Raw genomic sequence first — 18,792 nt, 5'->3', positions numbered from 1 at the left:
TCAGGTAAGCATTTAGTGATTGTCTTTTTGAGCCTGGTTCTGTTTGCTTTTTTTTGCTTCCTTAATATGTCCTTTAGATCCACCTGTTTGTGACTTGCTGAATTCTTTCTTCTGGTTAAATAGCATCTGTCACCTATTACATTTTAGCACTATTTGGATTTTTGTTGATTCCTTTTAATGGCAGTTAATGAATTAAAGCATAGTATGGCATTACTTTCTCATTCTCTCTAGAGTCAAGTTTCACTACTTTAAGTGATATGCACACACCATATCACTAGATAAAGCCTTGCCCTAGCTCCGACGGGTTGCAATCAAATGTCTGTGCCCACATTGAAAAAATCGTCTCAAAAATATCATAATTGGTTTTTCACATGTATGTTTACAGGCTCCTATTTGTGTGGTACACATGTGTATACAAGCATATGCACATGCATGTTCCTGTGTGTGTATGTTTGTTTATATGTGCATATAGTTATGTGAAGGTGCAGAATTCTTGTTGGGAGTCTTCCTTGATAATCTCTATATTTTTTTTAATTTTCTGAGCCCCCTCCTTTCTCCCCATCTCTGAACCTGTAGCCTGCTGACCCCAGCCAGCCTGGCTACCAGCTTGTTTGGGCTCCTCTGTTTCCAGAGTGCTACATTTACAGGTGCCACCTGTGCCCCAGTCTTTCTATGGGTGCTGGGTATTCGAACCCTGGCAGTCTTTGTTGGGATCACTATTGCTGTGACTAAAAATCGTGACCAAAAAGCAAGTTGAGAGGAAAGGATTTATTTGGCTTTCCTTTCCACATTGTCGTCCATTACGGAAGGAAGGCAGGACAGGAACTCAAACAGAACAGGAACCTGGGGGCAGGAGCTCATGCAGAGGCTATGGGGGGGTGCAGTCTGCTTTTCTGATAGACCTCGGGACCACCAGCCCACGAGTGGTACCACCCACAATAGGCTATGCCCTCCCCGATCAATCACTAAATCAAGAAAATAGCCTACAGCTGGATCTTGTGGAAGCATTTTCTTACCTGAAGTTCCTTCCCTTCAGATAGCTCTAGCTTGTGTCAAGCTGGACATAAAACTATCTGGAGCACCTCTGCCGTGCACAACACACATCATCTGCTGAGATATTTCAATGCCTTCCTGTTTGTCTGGACTCTCTGCCTACTGGCCTTACTATCCTGTGCTTTGTAGTTTCGAATATTTTATTGTTGTTTTGTCAGGAGACTGGGAAGAAGACAACAAACTTCAGCCAATCTGAGGCTGTAATGTAGTTCTGTTGGGGACCACCCCTTCCGTACTCATCTTCCAATGGCTCATCTTTATTTATTTATTTATCTACTTAGTTTTTGAGACAGTCTCTCACTCTGCAGTCTTGGCTCTCCCGGAACACACTATGTAAACCAGGCTGGTCTCGAACTCACCCAGATCCACCTGTCTCTGCCTCCTGAGTGCCAGGATCAAAGACACACCACATACGGCCACAGTGGCCTGTCTGAAAGTATGACCGTCTTGAGGTTCAGCTCTCATTGTTTACAGTACCACATTTAATGTCAGAGTCGGCTTGCTGATGAGCCCTGGAGTTATAGTCTTGTAACTCTACTGTCCCACGCTTCTATCTGCAATATCTAGACTATTTAGGGGGCTCGTGAGCCCCCTCTCAGCCCCTAGTCAGGATTGGGGTTTATAAACCTCATTCTCCTATACACACCTCACATTGTAAAACGACACAGATAAAAAGATATCAACAGGCATTCAGTACACTCTGTTGGGAGCCCAGCTCCTTAGATCTATAGGACAGTTCTCAGTCCTTGGAGAAAGAGGCTTCTGAATATCTCAGTGACACTCTTTAGCTGAGGCCCTTGTTCCAGACCCTGCATGGTCTGAGTTCTGGGCAGTGACACAGGGAAGGGCTGAGAAAATGTAACATGAAAGGAGCTAGGGGATTCCTTCTCAGCCTTCAAGCTTTGCCTGCAGTTCTTTGGTTAGACCTAATGCACACAGAAGACTTGGACCAACTCACAGTTTAGATCAGTAGATACCAAAACTAGGGAAATTTTTGATAAGCTTTAGATTCTTAAGTTTTCTTACCCACTTGTTTTTATTTACTTTTCAGAGTCCTGGAATTGATTGGTTTTTTTTTCTCTCTCTCTCTCAAAATGTAATTTTATTTGTACTTGTGTGAATGAATGGGACAAGGAAGAAGACCGTGCACACGTGTGTATGGCATGGCATGCAGGGAGTTCAGAGGACAGCTTTTGAGAAGTTTCTGCCTTTGTGTGGGCTCCAGAGACTAACGTTAGGTCATCGGGAGGCACCGAGAATGCTGTCACCTACTGAATCAGCTCAGCAGCCCTCAAAGTGAATTTCCTATGCTTGTCTCCAGGTTCTATGGCTGCGATCAGAAGGAAAGTGTCTCAGGGTTTCTATTGCTGTGATAAAACACCCTAACTGGAAACAAATTGGGGAGAAAAGGCATTATTCCAACTTACAGTTCTCAGGTCCATTGTCCTGGGACAACAAGTCAGGGACCTGGAGTGGGTACTGAAGCTGCATAATGGGGGAGCGCTGCTTACTGGCTCCCTACTCATGGCTTATTCTGCAGCAACTTCCTTGGAGCATCCAGGGCCACCAGTCCAAGGGTGGCACGGCTCCCAGTGAGCTGGGCTCACTCACATGGATCATCAGTCATGAAAATAGCCGCAAATTTGCCCACAGGTCAATCCTCTCAGTTGAGGTTCCCTCTTCCAACATGATTTATCTTGTAATAAATGGACACAAAGCAAGCAGTCAGGGATCTATGTTTTTATTTCATCTTACTTCAAGTATCAACCTGGGAATGATATGAATGTTACTGAGAACTGTCTGTGAGAACTGTCTGGGAGACCACACAGGGTCAATAAGGATAGGTTGGCAGTGTGTCCTGGAGGGATGGCACCCGTATTTAAATGGAAAAGCTTTTTTTTTTATAGTGACATAAAGCATTGTGACCATTGTATTTGTTCAATGCATATAAAACAAGAGGCAGACGACATGGCCACCTTGCCTAGATGGTACCGTCAGAAAACAGCACTTTGCTCTCGCTCCTCTGGGTCTGGTCGTTCAGCCACAGTCTCTGACACTTAGCATTGTTTTGATTATTCTCTTTGCTTTGGTTAATGTGCATGAGGTAAATAATAACTTTCTGTCTTAAATGCAAATCTGTCATCTTCATTGGACCTAGGTATGGGAAACCGAACAATCTATAAACATGGATGAGGTGTTTCTGCTTTCACGTATGTACAAGTCTGAGACACAGTGAAGCCAAAGACAGGGAGGGCTCCGGAATCCTTGGGAGTACAGTTATCTTGGAACAAGATAAACCTGGTTGCACTGGCCAGAAGAGGTTTCTGAGTCTAAGATCTCAGAGAGAGGCTGGCAGGAAACCCAGGGAACCCGGCCGTAGCTAGGGCACAGTGGTTCAGCAAGTGTGGGTTCCTCCCCACTGCGATCCTTCCCACAAGAAGCTTCCTCCCGGCATAATTTGTACCCTCTGGCTCTTCTTTAACTCTGAGATCTCCAGCAAGGATGCTGCTTAGCGCCAAAGCCGCGGTGGTTCTTATGATGTGGTGCCTCTGGGAAGTCGGAGCAGAAGAGCATCTCACACAGGCACCAAGTGGCCAGATGGCAATAGCTGACCCACTTTGCATTTGGACCTCATGTGGTCCCCGGTGTGCGAATCCTGACATGTGAGTCAGTCCGTTCATGAGGTGCTGTCCTGTACTGCCCACATGATGAGCCACTCTGTTCTGATAGGAACGGTGGCGCCCAAAGGTCACACACATCCGCACCAAACTAGAACCCTATTTTAGCTGCAGGCCAGCTTGTGAGAATCAAACTCACCTTGCTAACCAAACAATGGCCTGGTCTTTAAGTGCATCATCTTGTTATCAAGGAAGACTTAAACTAAGACCGCCCAGTCTGCGTGTACGCAGAGAGCTAAGCAAGCAAACGACTTGTACGAAGGTGAGGCACCCACTCTGTTCTTGCTGCTTACCGACTGGTTCACACACTTCCGCCCCAGACTCACAGCTTGCCAATTGCCGCCTCCCAATTTGTTGGCAACTGCTAGCTCGTCCCTTGTCTCCTAACTAGACTAATGGCCTGTGTCTAGTTAGTCCCTACTTCCAGTCCTACTTGCTCAGGGTACGACGGTCTACTTTGACTTCTGCACGAAAGATCTCTGGCCAGGGAAAGAAGGAGAAATTGTAATCGGCGCCCTCCTGTTCCTAAATCTAAATCCTGCACAGGCGCCACCTTCCCAGTGGGAGGGCTGTGTCCTCTGTGCTATCCACAGATCAGGAGAGCTTGACTCAAATTTTCTGATGCTCTGAATGTCGAGCTTGTGTTTTGGGGGTTTTGTTTTGTTTTGTTTTGTTTTTGTTTTGTTTCTGGAGCTAGTGCCTTGTGATGTGACCTCCTCTTACAGTACTGAACAGGACAGACAGCACACCTGCCACTCAGCCCCTCAACCCCAAGGGGAATGGCCACCATTCTACAGGGTACTGTGTTACTGAACTGGGACATGGGATGAGCTCACTAAATGCATTTGCGAGTCACGATATTTTCTGGCAACAGTGGATTACATGCACATTATCCAGTCGCACGTCTAGAAACAAGTACCTGGCCCATGCCTTCCAAGGATCCAGGAGATCCTGTCTATCCTGTACCTGTTAGCCTTGCCGTTTACGTCATCCTCCTATGGTTTAGAGTCGATGAAAAGACATATAGCAAAGACTTCCTTACAGAAAAGATTTTAGATAGAGTTTCAATCACTCATCTCAGATAATGAAATCATAGTTATCTGGCTGAACACACACACACACACACACACACACACACACACACACACAGAGAGATGATGCATTCATACACAGTGCAAAATGGAGATGCAGACAGAGTTGACAATCCATGGCCACACAGGAGCAGCTGGTTCTGCTGATTCTGCTCAGGTTGCTTGGAGACTCTCAGGGCATTGTGTTCTGAGTGCATGCAGAGCGCTCTCTCTCTCTCTCTCTCTCTCTCTCTCTACATTCCAGGAACTTGGAGCCTAAACCACAGCACTCTTCCTTCCTGCTTCGTTCCTCTGCCTGTCAAGCTTGCTTGATGCTGAGAGAAGGAACACTCAGTTGTCTACCAGCCTGACTCATGCATCAGATTCTACCCATCAGCATCTCTTCTGGGTGCTGGAGAGAAGGAGGTTCCGGGTACCGTGGCTGTCCCCTGAGCCGGACGCTCCTCCTGATGGTGTCTCTCTGGTTAGGTTTTCAGGGGAAAAGCCCCCAGGGATAATGCTGAGCCGATTGCACATAAACCTGCTGGCGTGCTTCACTGGCATGTGGTAGCATATCTGGGTCCAGAACCTGGAACTGGGCTGGACTGATTTCAAGCCTCTCCACGTGACTGTGGGGAGAACCCGGAGAGCTTTTTTGACAAGATAAGGTAGAGATTCTGGCACTTGGAAGGAACAGAACTTAATTAAAATTAGTTTCAATGTCTGATCAACCAAGGCAAGGTTCACGGCTGCTTGCAGTTCAAAGACACAAGGTCCATTGACATAGCTGGGACTCAGGATAAATATTCCTCTTCGGCTTTTCTTAATGATGCTCACAATGTCATCCGCATACACTGGAAACGAGTAAATTAATAACTTTCAATGGATAGTATTAAAACTTGAGTCACAACAACTTTGAACCTCCGAGAGATGCCTGACAGGCTTCTTCTAATTTGGATATTCTTGGGCAAAGAGATAAGGAGAAGAGTTTCCTTTGCCCCTTTCATTATCTCCAGTCTGGCCTGTTAAAGATACACACCAGTACCCAGAGACTGGCCCCATATTCTGCCTCTCTAAATCACCATCAAAGCCACCTAAATCACACTGGAATATGACTGTGGCATATGGTATATCCCAGGCTACTTGTGGCTGTATCTGAGGCAGGGAAGGGTAGCAGGCCATCTGAGGCTTCATGGGTGGCATTCAGCTAACTTGCCTGCTGCACCACGTGCTGAGAATTTGAAGAGCAGAATTCTAGAAGCTAAGAAGGCCATCTGTTTGGGATGAGAGAGATTATTTCCCACAAAGTATGCAGGAAAAGTCCCTTTGTCCTGGGGGAGGGGGTCTTTCCAGAGCCTTCTGCTATTTATTATTCTCCTGAAAATAGATGGTTGTGGAAGACAGGGCATGTCTCTGGAACACACTTTTCTGTATTCCTGCCCAAGATGATCTAAGCTAATAAAAAATAAATAAATAGAGGAAGGAAGGAAGGAAGGAAGGAAGGAAGGAAGGAAGGAAGGAAGGAAGGAAGGCACCCAGAAGATACCAGAGGCTGCATTTCACACAGGGGGCATGATAGAATAGGTGTTGAGCTAGTTACTCTTTTGAGTGGTTACTCTTGCTGTTGTAGTCAGTTTCTTGGCAGGCAAGACCTACCTCCTCCAGGGGTCACATCCCTTTCAAGCAAACACAGGGTATATCCGTATTTGTTTTCTAGTACTTCAGGGAAAAGATTCAGGGCCAAGTGCTCCTCACTCGGTGAGCCGATGGCTGCACTCTCAGGAGAGCTCCGGTTTGCATAGGATATGAAGGCATCAAACTCCTTCTTGTCTGAGGAAAAAGAACAATGCATTGCCAACATCCTTTTTCTTAACTATCGTGGTATGTCCAGATGCTCAGAGCATATGCTAAATGGATGAGAAATAAGATTTGGGATCCTTACAAAAGCAAATTAAAAACAAAAGCAACAGATGAATCCATTTTAAAATCACACCGCCAAGTGGTTTTGATTGTCCATATAAAACTCAATGATTAATTTATGCAGCGCCCCTGTGTCTTTGCTGGGGCTAGATCAAACAGCTGGGGCCTCCTGTGATTGCATTGAGTGTGATCGGGAGGGCGTCTTATTGCGTCTGCAGTGTTTCTGGCTCATTAGTTACACATCAAAGAGGAGTCTGCTCCATTAAAGCATGGTAATAACCAGAAAGCAAGTTCTGCATAGACCAGAACCCTGTATCCATCCAAGAGATGACCGCACACTTAAAGACATGAGCGAGCAAGTGACAGCTCAGTCAACAGTGGGCACATGCACAGTGAAGGTCCCCTAAGGTGATAACGCACAGTTAATCCCTATCTCCCAATGATGCTGTTGCCATCACAACACTGCGGTGCATCACACTCCTCTCAAGCACAGGGATGCTGATGTGGCCCACAACATGTTGAACACACAGAAGCATAGCCATCCAACCATGCCCAGTATATCATGCTGGACAACATGCACCCGTGTGTCTGGCCTCAACATCTATTGTGTTACACTCGCCATCACTGTAGAATACAGGCCCACTTCAAAACAGTGTTTGCTTTAAAACAGCAGCCCCATAGAGCTGGTATCTATCAAGCCTCTTGATTGGACAATTTTTCTCTTTGGCTTAATTGAATGTTGGCTGTTTTGCTCATCATCAACCTGGGAATATTAGGTTTAGATCTATACATCTGCATAAATTGTACGTGTAGGGTCATAGACTCAAATACACACTCTCCAGAGAGCCCGCAGCCTGGATGTGGCAGGTTATACCATCTAGATTTCTTCAAGTACAGTATATTTTGTTTCTACAAATCAAAGGCGCCTAAAGGATACATTTGTCATTAAGTGCCACGTGACAGCACTTGATCTGAATTTGTGAGTGTCGGGTGAGGTCAGGAGAGGCTCCCCGGCGGTTTGTCAAAGGTTGCATGAGGTAACGCGTATGTTCTGTTGGAGTCTCTGCCTCTTACCCCGCCCTCCCCTTATATTTGAGAAGCTACACTTAGAGAGATCGTTTGAGGTCCCTTGTGAAGGTTTCTTGTGCTTCTGTCAGGCAGACAAGTTATGAGACTCGTTAAAGAACTGCCTAGAAAAGACAGAAGGCCCCCACAAGTTAACTCACAGGCTTTGGAATAGAGCGCCTGGAGTTCATATTCCAGCCCGGTTCTTAACCTCCACCCACAGTGTGGTCACAGGTAACTAGTGTCCCGGGCTGTGTGGGCAGTGCACTTGCCCAGTGTGGATCCAGTGAGAGGCCTTAGGGAGTGTCAACCACTAGGAAAACCAAACATCAAGAGAGAGGCACAGAGCCGAAGTTCCAGAAGCTTCTTTGCGAGGTACTTCATCGCCCAAATAAGAAGAAGGAGACTTTGGGGTATGAGCTGCTGTAAGTGCTAATGTGTTTAAGTGTGTAACACACCATGACAGCCTCTGTTCCATTCATAGTCTTGTAAAAAAACAAAACAAAACAGAGCAAACAAACAGGGTTTTCCTATAATGCAAAGGATAAAGTTATTTAGTAATGAAATTACGGAATGTGGTGCTTGTGGTGTTAGAGAGCCTGCTTATGTTCTCCTAATACTATTTCTTTCTAAACTAACTTTAGATGGTCACAATAAACGCTTGGGCTTTCATTTCACAGACGAACACCAGTCTGACCAGCAGAGGGCGCTAAATCACTGTGCCTAAAAGCCCAATTCTGCCGCGCAAATCATTGCATAAAAAGTAAAATGACAAAGGACAAATTTGAACAATCCCCAGTCAACTGACCCTTCCTCATAAACTCTAGATTCTTGAGATTAAAAAAAATGAGTAAACATTGCAGTGAAAGAAGTGTGACGTCACCTAGGGAAGATTGATTAGATGTTTGTCCCATTCAAACAAGGAGGCTAAGTAAACAAACAAAAATTCTGAAAACATTCTTTGCGTAAGAATTTCAAAGAATATTATCAACAATTAATCTAAAGAGAACTGTGACATATACACTTTTCCTCCTTTTTTTCTTAGTTTGGTTCTAGGTGATTCTTTCTGTTTTGTGTTGTCAGGGATTGAGCCTGGCACCTTTTTTTTTTCCTTCCCTTTCTGGGGATGTTACTTCCTCCTGTTGAAGCCCCCGGCCTCTGGAGGAGCCTGCCAGTGAGAGAGTTGTCTTTGTCTGACACCCAGCAGGAAGTATTTCTGCTCCCAGCAGCAAAATCATTCACTGAAACTGTAAACACACCAACCTGAGGTTTTCTGGGGCCAGCAGAACTTAGAGCAGTATTCTGGTTCCATGTGACACTGGAGAGTATTGTGATCATGGCTTGTGCACAAAAGGACAGAAGCTTCCTTAGTAATAATGGGACTGGTATTTTGTGCAAGTTCCCAATTATTTGGGACAAATACCTGGCCTGGAATGTCTCCTTTTCACATGACGATAACCCAGGTGATGGGATTTCCTAAAGCCATACTACACAGATCTAAGACCAAGCAAGATACAGCCATTTCTGGTGCACTAATCTGAAGGTCACACTTCGTCCTTCCCTGTCGAAGGGGGCTGTGAGAATGACAGTGGTCAACTCACAGGCAAGGCATGAGCTCCAGTCCTCAAGGGATACCCGGCGCCGACCGCACTGAGTTTCCATACACTACGGTGTCATTCTTTGTGCATGCCGTGGCTAATCTCAGTGAGCTCACGCACTACCCTCTGCCTGCTGCTGTGACAGTCCCGTCTTATGGATGAGAAACCTAAGATATGGAGCTGCCGTTTGCTGTACTGCCTCAGATCGGTTAGCAGCGAGAATACTTTCAAGTCCCATGAATCCCACAAATGCTTTCTATAAGGTTCCTGGCAAGAGGAGTGAACTAGATCTGTTTCTTCTTGGAAGAAGCTCTCAAACCTGAGTGATAAGAAGCCCCATGCATTAGGCATTAGCTCCCTTTGACTTCCTCTCTAACAGGCTGCTCAGGTCAGCAGGAGGCTGAAACCAGACCAACGACAGCGCCAAGAAAAGAAAACCAGTAGGTAGGAAGTAACATGTGTCTTGTCTTGACACTAAGTCAGAGAACGGCATGTCGGGTGATCTTACCCTTCAGAGTCTCGTCCTTGCTCCTGTAGGCTCGGCACAGCAGGACGATCTCAATCCAGTACCAGTAGAGAAAGGCAGCCGAGACCAGAATGCCCACCAGCGCCATGGCTGTGCCGAGGAGGATGTATACAAACACCACTGAGGGAAAGAGAACAGTGAAAGGGCCCATCTGGACCAGCATGCCCCATCCTGCAGCGCATCCCTGCCGCTACCTGCATTTGTCTCGAATCCGGGATCATCTGAAGTCTGGATGGGATTGTCCACAACTAACTTTAGAGATCCAAGGGGCGTGGGAAGTTCCCGGTTGAGTGACCTTCAATTCTCAGCCATTTTACTTATGTTTACACCTATGAATGTCTGCAGAGCTCATTTGAACCGCTCCCTTTGCCTGTTATAGATTATCATCTTGTATTATCATCCTCACCGGCATCTAAACATTCCTAGCGCGGGAATGACATCAGCCTCACTCTGCCCCCTCTGTGATTCGTTCTATAAACAGGAATCTACAGAGAATAGCCACTGGTACCAGACACTTACTAAGGGCCAAGCCTGAACATTGTCACTCGATGGCTCAAGGACATGTACGCGTGCTTGATCGTGCTACAATCATCCACGCACGGAGTGAATGAACTGAGGCCAATCTCATCTCGGGACATCTTGTTAAAGATCAACCGGCTCCTCGGTGGCCATTTCTACCAGCTGTTTTCTTGTTCTCTGGAAGCCAGCAAAGGCGACCAATAAAGAGAGTGACGTCTGAACCCTGGCCCTGTCGCAGTGGGTGTGGTAGGGTGGGGCTAGAGATTCTTGTAGGTGCCAGTGGGGTAAATGAGTGAGTTGAGAGTATGAGCGAATGAATGAATGAATGAATGAATGAATGAGGGTAAATGAATGGGTGATAGAATGAATGAATTATGTGAGCAGTGTGAGAGCTGAGCAAATGGTGTCTTCGGGCACACAAGTCAAGAAGCCGAGGTCAAAATCAGTTGTATGGCCATGGTCAAGGCCTTCGATGAATTAGCATCACTTCGGTGTCTGGAAAGCAATGGCTGCAAACGCCGCCTCTTCTCTGTGGGAAACTATCCCTCCCTCTTTCGAAAAGAACAGTTCTCAATCTGTAGGAACAAAGTTCTAGGCTTACCCCGCTCCTTCTTCCTCAGCTGGATGGTCCGTGTGGTATTCCCGACGGAGTTCTGGGCAAAGCAAACAAACTTGCTGCTAAGATCTCTTTGAGTGACTGTCGTCAGGACGGCGGTGTATTCAATGACTGTGCTCTTGAAATTGGATTCAGGGCTGGGAAAAGAGTAGAAAATATGGCATCCTCGCTCAGCAACATCAATTGCCAATCACCCAGGTGAGCTGGAAAGACAGACAAAGCTGATGGGAACTTATCAGAAGACACGGAGGAGCACAAGGAGATGGAGGAGGCTCTCACTCTTGAGCAAGTGACAGACTCTGCTAAGGACTTACACTAAGGTCTACGTAACATGTGGCCCTCATCTGAACTTCATTCTAAGAACTTCCCCCAGGAACATACAATACCAAGAATTTAAGAATATTTGCACTCTGTAAAGTGTTGGCTTCCGAAGCACGAGTCCAATCCCCAGAACCCACGTTAAAAAAAAATGTATCACGCATTTGTAAACCCAGCATTAGGAAAGGCAGAAATGAGTGAATCTTTGTAGCTCCCCAGCTGACCAAGCTAGCTTAGTCAGCAAAAGACTCTGCCCCAACCTTCACCCCACCCCACCCCATCCCTACCACGACCAAAAAACAAAGTTAGTAGCATTTGGGTGAGGAATGAAGCATGAGATTTACCTCTAGTCTCCATATGCAGGTACACACATGTTTATATACACACATGCACACTCATATACACACAAGAACACTTGCACACACAGCTAATTCCTCTTGCAGTTTGCTATCAGATACTTTACTGGGCACTGACTTGAGATTCTTTAATTCCTTTCTTGGTGTGGGAAGTCTTTCTGTATATGTGTTGCTTTTATTGAATAAATAAATTAATGAATAAAGAGAAGCTATTTAGGCCACTGGCTTAGCAGAATAGAGCTAGGCGGGAAAAACTAAACTGAGTGGAAAGATGCGAACAGCCAGTTGGAACCTTGCCAGTAGGCCACGAGCCTCGTGGTAAAATATAAAATAAGAGAAATGCTTTAAGATGTAAGAGCTAGCCAATAAGAAGCTAGAGCTAATAGGCCAAGCAGTGATTTAATTAATACAGTTTCCATGTAGCTATTTTGGGGCTGAGCCGCCGGGAACCAACAAGCGGCCTCATACAACACTTCCTCACTGCACACAAACCCTGAGGAGTCACGCTGTGAACATCCTAACTTGGTAGCGTCAGGGACAAGGCTCAGAGGATGAATGGGCAGCACTGGTACATAGTGGTGACACCATCCTGAGGTATGTCTGGACTCCAGCCTCGCTCCCAGATCTCTGCCAATCTGCCCTGATGAGGAAAATGTGATCCTCTACATTTATTTGACTCCTATTGCCTATAGCCGTGTCATCCGTTTGTCACATTAAGGAACTGTGTCCCAATGGGTTTTTTAGGTTATCCTTCTGTGAGTCTACAGTTAGTCCACAGATGTATCCTGCCTGTCACACATGGTGACATACATGTGGCTTCTACTGCATCTGTCCCTTAAAATGACCTTGTAAGGTGAAAGTTTTCAGTCACCGAATATACACAGGGGACCAGGGTCCCCTTGCCACGCCCTGAAAAACAGATAGAGACCTGCAGGCAGGTGACTTGAGAACACGTCCTTGCCTCACATGTCTTGCTCAGACTCTCACTCAGTGTCCCTTTAGGACCCAGTGACTTCCTCAATGTTAGGGCTTCTTGCTAAATTTCAGTTTCATTAGCGAAATCTTTCCTTTACCCTTTATCTGCGGTTGTCAAAGCACACATTTGTTCGGTGAGCAGTTAATAAAGAACTAGAGGGAACTTTCTGTAGATGCTTATTTTGGGTCCCATGTGGAAACGGGAGGAGACATCTCCTAGTGACCTATCTAGCTGGTCACAACTGAACCCCAGCTCTTTTGCCTAGGAGTACAGACTTGTTTTAGTGGACATTGGATGGCTTGTCTCCGAAGGTCTACAACTTCCCTTTCAACTGCTTAACTTCTCTCTCTCCTGTAAAACCCCAGGGTTTTTGTTAGTCACAGACAACAATAAACAAAGTCTAATCATCATAAAGTGTTGCAGCCTGCTGCATTCCAAGACAGACATCTCCCTTTTAAGTTTCCACCCCAGCAGAAGCTGCATCTCCAATTCTCCTTGGTCAGAATTCATGTTACGGTGCCATTTCCTTAAGGCACTGGATGAAGGCACAGCTGAAGATTGCGTGGGGGCAGGAACCATCCTCTCCCATTTGTTGAACGGGATACTTCTAGATGAGCATTCTGAGTGAGTGTATCCATCTACTAGCTTATCGTGGTTTTTAAGGCAGTGACCTTTTAAACACCTTTATGAGCTGAGGATGTGAGCTAGTGATAGCATACCTTCTCAGCACACTGGGTGTCCTGGCGCCAAAAGAGAAAGAGAGAAAGGAAGGAAGTGAGGGAGGGAGGGAGAAAAAGGAAAGGAAACGAAAGGAAAGGAAGCTTTGACTGTGGTCCAGTGTGTAGAGTGCTGATCTAGCATCTAACATGCATTAGATCCCCAGCCTCACATATACAGGGTGTGGTGGTGCTTGTCTGTAATTCCAGCACGTGAGAAGTTCAAGTCTCTCCTCATCTTCATAGAGACTTTGAGACCAACTAGAAATACACAAGACCCGTCCCAAAAAATTGAAAAAATAAGTTAAATTAAATACACTCGAACATGGTCTAAGGGTGTTTTAAACCCTTGTGAAAGCATCATGGTGTACTTAACACAGGTAAGATGTGCCCAGCATAACTAAGTCATGCGATCTTAGGGGGCCATTATCCTACATGGCTCCATCATTGACTGCCATGCATACCTAGTTCACTTTATGGTCTCATCATAAATGGAGTGCCTGCAAGTTTTAAATTAATATGATGGGTAAGAAATAAGAGATAATAGATGATAGATAGATGATAGATGGATGGATAGATAGATGATAAATGAATAGATAGATAGGTAGATAGATAGATAGATAGATAGATAGATAGATAGATAGATAGCATGTATGGTCTTTTCTTTTTACTGTTGTCTGAGGTTTTCTGTCCTGCCTGGTTCCCGCAATCGTTAAGTCCCAAAGAAATCACACAGAGGTCTACATTAGATATAAACTGACTGGCCCATTAGCTCAGGCTTCTTATTAACTCTTATAACTTATATTAGCCCATTATTCTTGTCTATTTTAGCCACATGGCTCGGTAACTTATTTGGCGGAGCAGTCACAGCTTAGCCACATGGCTGGGACAGGACTGCTGAATAGGTCCTCTTCCCAGAATTCTCCTGTTCTCATTTCCCTGCCTGTCTGGTTGTCCCACCTATATTTCCTGCCTGGCTCCTGGCCAATCAGCATTTATTTAAAATATAATTGACAGAATACAGATGATTGTCCCACACCATTACCATTACCATTAACCACTACCATTTTACCACTACCATTAACTATCTGTTATAGCAATTTCTGGAGGGTTGAAAGCATCTAGTTTGGGTTGCAATGACTATAGTGCACTAGCGTTTTCTCACCGTTCCTCCTTAGATCCTAGAATTTCCCGCTCCTGGGTAGATTCTCTGGCATACCACTTTATTACAGGCTGAACGTCTTTTTGGAAGCCAAACTGTGCTCTGCAGGATAGAGTCAAAGACTTCCCTGAAAATGCAGAGGTCGAGAGAACAGGAAGGCCGCATATCAGAACACTGGTGTGACGGAAGGACCAGAGCTGCATCCGGATGCAGTGCCAGGCAGTGGGAACCAGGAGTAGCCAAACATCAACACATTCCACTTAGCAACGTACTTCCTGTTATGGTTGTCCCTTGTGGCTAATCTGTGTATCCCAAATGTCCTTCACACGAGAATTTCACAACCATACCATTGGGAGAAATAGGAGCTCTGGGAACAACTCAGCCTTTAATACTAGTGACAAGAGGTACGATCCATCAAAAAGATCAGTTTAACTCACTGATGTTTACACATGGAATAAACATGAGGTTACCATGAATGGAAAATCCTGAAGAAAAAAATCCACCTGCACACACCTTATGCAAAACCCTCTGCAAGGCCAGATAATGATTAGGACCTCAGTGATCCCGGAAAGGCTGGGATACTTCAGGCCTGCAGCCTCATCACAATGTGTCTTGGGCCTTTTTCTCTCCTTAGCAGTCATTCCTCGACCACCTCCTTAGTTGACTTAATGTCCTTATGGTTATTAGGATGTATTAGATTTTTTTTAGAACGTCTTAGTCGAACAGGCCACTGGCTTCCATCAACCACAATCCTAACCCTGTTCTGTGATGACCCCAAGCCTGCAGCTGAGGCCTCGCCCTGGGCTGTGGCCTGGCATCAGCTCTCTTCCCCGGTGGACTGGAAGAGTGTCTTTGTTTATTATTTTCTTTTTTTTTTTTCTGTTGCCGTGAAACTGTTTCCACGTTGGAACATGGACTTGGGGTAACCCAAATCTGTGTCCCAGGGTCACAGCCACTCATACCCTCTTGTCACCTTAGAGTTAAGAGCTGCGCTTTCCTGTCAGCGTTATGGTAGCCTGAAGTGCAGGGAGGAACTTAGAGATTCTCAGCGGCTCTGCATACTGCACAATGGGTGAGCCATATGTGTTCTGGACCACCCTCCTTTTGCCCACCACCCCTGTGAGAATTCTCTTCTGCTTCCAGTTGACTTCTGGATGAATAGGGCATCCATTTGGAAACTCCTCTTTGGATCTTAGTCATCAGTGCTTTAAATACACAATTTGGCTGTATATTTTTAATGAGTTGTTTTTCTTCTTTCCGCTCTTGTGTTTTTCCCCACTTTGTGACTATGTCTAGCCCCAGAATGTGTCACTACCGCCACCTACTGACCTTCTCCTGTAATAACAATTTGTTTACCTTTCTTTGCACAAAATGAAATTTTTCATTAGCATTTGAAACGGTAAATCTTGCACTGAAATACCACGATTTGCTTTCAAATTTGCTTTCTCTCCTTGACTGCGTGTAAAGGAGGAAGAGGCTGAACTTGATGAAATAAAAGGCAATCAGATGAAAGTCAATTTAATTACTCCTCTACCCTAAAGAAGGCACCATTTTGGAATACGTTTGAGCATGAGATGCAGTGGTATAATTTTCTTGAGGAGTAGCCCAAGTATCATATTCATAAGGGTTAGTGCTACCTTTGTTGTAAATTTATATGCATAACTCAAATGGAAACATATGCATATAGATGCATATATGCATGCTATTTCGTGAGAAGAATATAAAACCTGTTCATCTTGTTTAGTCCACCAGGCACTTAGAATATATTTCATCCCTCTCTCTCAGTGGAAGATCAGCCCACGACAGTGAGGGGCAGATCTAATAATGACTGGGGTTCAGAGGGCTTACGAAACTGTGGGTGTTGACAAAACTAGCTGGGGCCGCGTCAAGGTTCACAGGCACAACTCTTACTTGCAAGTCTAGTCACCCTTGCTGTCACACTTTGATCTAGTGCCTGAAACACGGGGTCATCCCGGTATGGTAATGTTAGGCAGCTTACCAAGCTCCGCTTCCAGGGTGTCCGTGATGGGATCCAGAATGTCTGGTTTACGGTTGCTGTCCTTAACTGCAAGATGAAAACAAAAATCATCCTTTGCGTTAAGACGTCTAAAGCCTTGCTTGATGAAGACTTGGGAGTGTTAACTCCACACCCATTTAAGTTTCTAATGCTCTGTTTATTCGTTCATTTTACCCAGAGTGCATACATCTGGGAATTGAGATTGTCACTTAGGAAGTTGTCTCTTAGGGGCTGGAGGGATTGCGCTGAAAGTGCAGTGCTTGCCACACAAGTCCAAGAACCTGAGTTTGATCTGTAGAACCCACAAAATATACCAAAAAAATGGGCATGGTGCACGTGTCTGTAATTCTAGGCTGGGGAGGGAGAGCCAAACAGATAGCCAGGGCTCACTAGCTTGCAAGCCTGGTCCACATAGCAAGTTATAGAAACTGTCAAGAAACACTGACGGATTACACCTAAGACGTAAAACTCAAGTTTGTGCTCTGGCCTACACACACCACACACACACACACACACACACACACACACACACACACACACACACACACACACTTAACATTTGCACACACACAGTTTCCCACACCCACACTTGAGACGTAAGCCTGTGTCAATTACAAGATTTCTTCTTCTTGCCATCTGTCTGAGTCACCAGCCCAGAAGGACAACCTGCCCAAGGAACTGAGGATTCAAAACTATCCACCCCGCAACCTTAAACTCGTGGTTTAGCTTAGCATGAAGGGACAGCTAGCCTCTGATTTTACTTGGCCCTTTTCTTTCCTGCCGCAGAGTTTCAGAGATGCCCTCCTTGTTTTGCTTTCTTCTGAGGGTATCCTGTCTCCAGTGAAAGTGGCAGCCTGGACTGACAGCATCACGACTCTCACTTCTTCTCATCAGCCCCATCTCTCCTGTGCCATCAGCACCCACACTCCTCGTCGCATCCTCCTCCTGACGGCCTTGCCCTCCAAAGGCAGTTTACTAGCACACCATCAACTTCTCCCTCCCCCTGACAGCAGTGTGAGTTCCATGATGATCTTGTTCCTCCACTCTCTTTCCACGTGTTGGAGATACCCCAGGGCTCAGGCCCAGGCCCCCTCTTCACATTCGGCCATTCTTACACTCCTGTCCCCAGCCCTGGTATCTCCATCATTGACCTAAACACTCCATCATTGACTAAACACTTCATTACAGCACTATGAGTCAGGGCCTTCCATGTTAGCACTTACTATCTCCCTTAGACTCCCTTCTTCTCCTTGGCCTTCCTGCATATTAAGCAGTGCTAGTATTTACTGACTTACCTTCTCAGAAAACTACAATGCCTACTCTCTCTTTTTCATGTTTGTTTATAAAACACACCATGTTCTATTGACGTGGGAACTCCACTCCCTCCACTTCCTGAGGTGTCTTTCAATACCATCTATCAAGTTCACTGACCCCCACCCACCAGACGACTCAACCCTGACTCTGATTGTTGTCTCTTTCTGTTCCCCAGTCCTGAATTCTCACAGAAGCATCTCTTATATATGTCTAAATTCCCATCCCTTTCAGGTCATGCCCTTTGTTACATCCCTACTGGTGACTGCCTGAATTAACGATGTTTTCTCTACCTCCATACATACTCTAGAAATTATTACTTCTTCATGTTAGATCTAGCCTGGACACAAGCCTGTTCATGATGCTCCCATGCAATGCAGTACTGAGTGGTCCCCTATCGTCTTTTGGCTAAAACTTCAAACTTGTCAGAAGAGGTTAACACACACCTACAATGCCAGCACTAAGCAGGCAAAAGATCACAGGTTTGAGGCCAGCTTGGGCTACATGTAAATTATAGGCAAACCTGGTATCGTAGGGAGACCTTGTCTCGAGAAAGGAAACAAATGATCAAACAAACTGAAATCTCCACACATAATTGCTGCGGGAGCTCCTTCTGCTCCTTCAGTCAATAGCCTAGCCATTGAGATACCAGCCCACTGGGGCGTGGTCTCTTTCTCTTTAAAAAGCAGCAGCAGTCCCTCTGCTCACTCTCTTGCTCCAGCGACTAGACTCCTTTCCTGGCTGTCGTGTAGGATGGTGTTCTGTAAGTTTTTTCCCCCTCAAATAAATAACTCTTTGAATCCAAACTGGTGTGGGATTATTTCACGCTTTATCTGGCACCCAGCATGGGGCTGCCCTATCAAAAGTACAAGACAGTGTCTTTATTCAACC

The 18,792-nt window shown here is 45.6% G+C and overlaps 1 protein-coding gene across 6 annotated transcripts in view; it reads right to left on the bottom strand.

Annotated features, from left to right (window-relative positions):
* Positions 1-2,778: 2,778 nt before the first annotated feature.
* The window catches only part of Il18rap (interleukin 18 receptor accessory protein), a 32,519-nt gene continuing 16,505 nt past the window's right edge, over positions 2,779-18,792 (bottom strand). For all 6 annotated transcript variants that reach the window (XM_048430213.3, XM_048430208.3, XM_048430211.3 and 3 more), the window contains 6 exons: positions 16,573-16,638; positions 14,577-14,700; positions 11,031-11,182; positions 9,893-10,030; positions 6,458-6,631; positions 2,779-5,655 (listed from right to left, as the gene is read on the bottom strand). In XM_048430213.3, the coding sequence (XP_048286170.3) occupies positions 5,195-5,655; positions 6,458-6,631; positions 9,893-10,030; positions 11,031-11,182; positions 14,577-14,700; positions 16,573-16,638 (1,115 nt within the window). In that variant the 3' untranslated portion in view covers positions 2,779-5,194. The remainder of the gene's footprint in view (positions 5,656-6,457; positions 6,632-9,892; positions 10,031-11,030; positions 11,183-14,576; positions 14,701-16,572; positions 16,639-18,792) is intronic.

Source organism: Myodes glareolus, chromosome 18 (assembly GCF_982192425.1).
Source record: "Myodes glareolus chromosome 18, mMyoGla1.1, whole genome shotgun sequence".
Classification (NCBI taxonomy): Eukaryota; Metazoa; Chordata; class Mammalia; order Rodentia; family Cricetidae; genus Myodes; species Myodes glareolus.
This window is presented reverse-complemented; position numbering and strand designations above follow the sequence as displayed.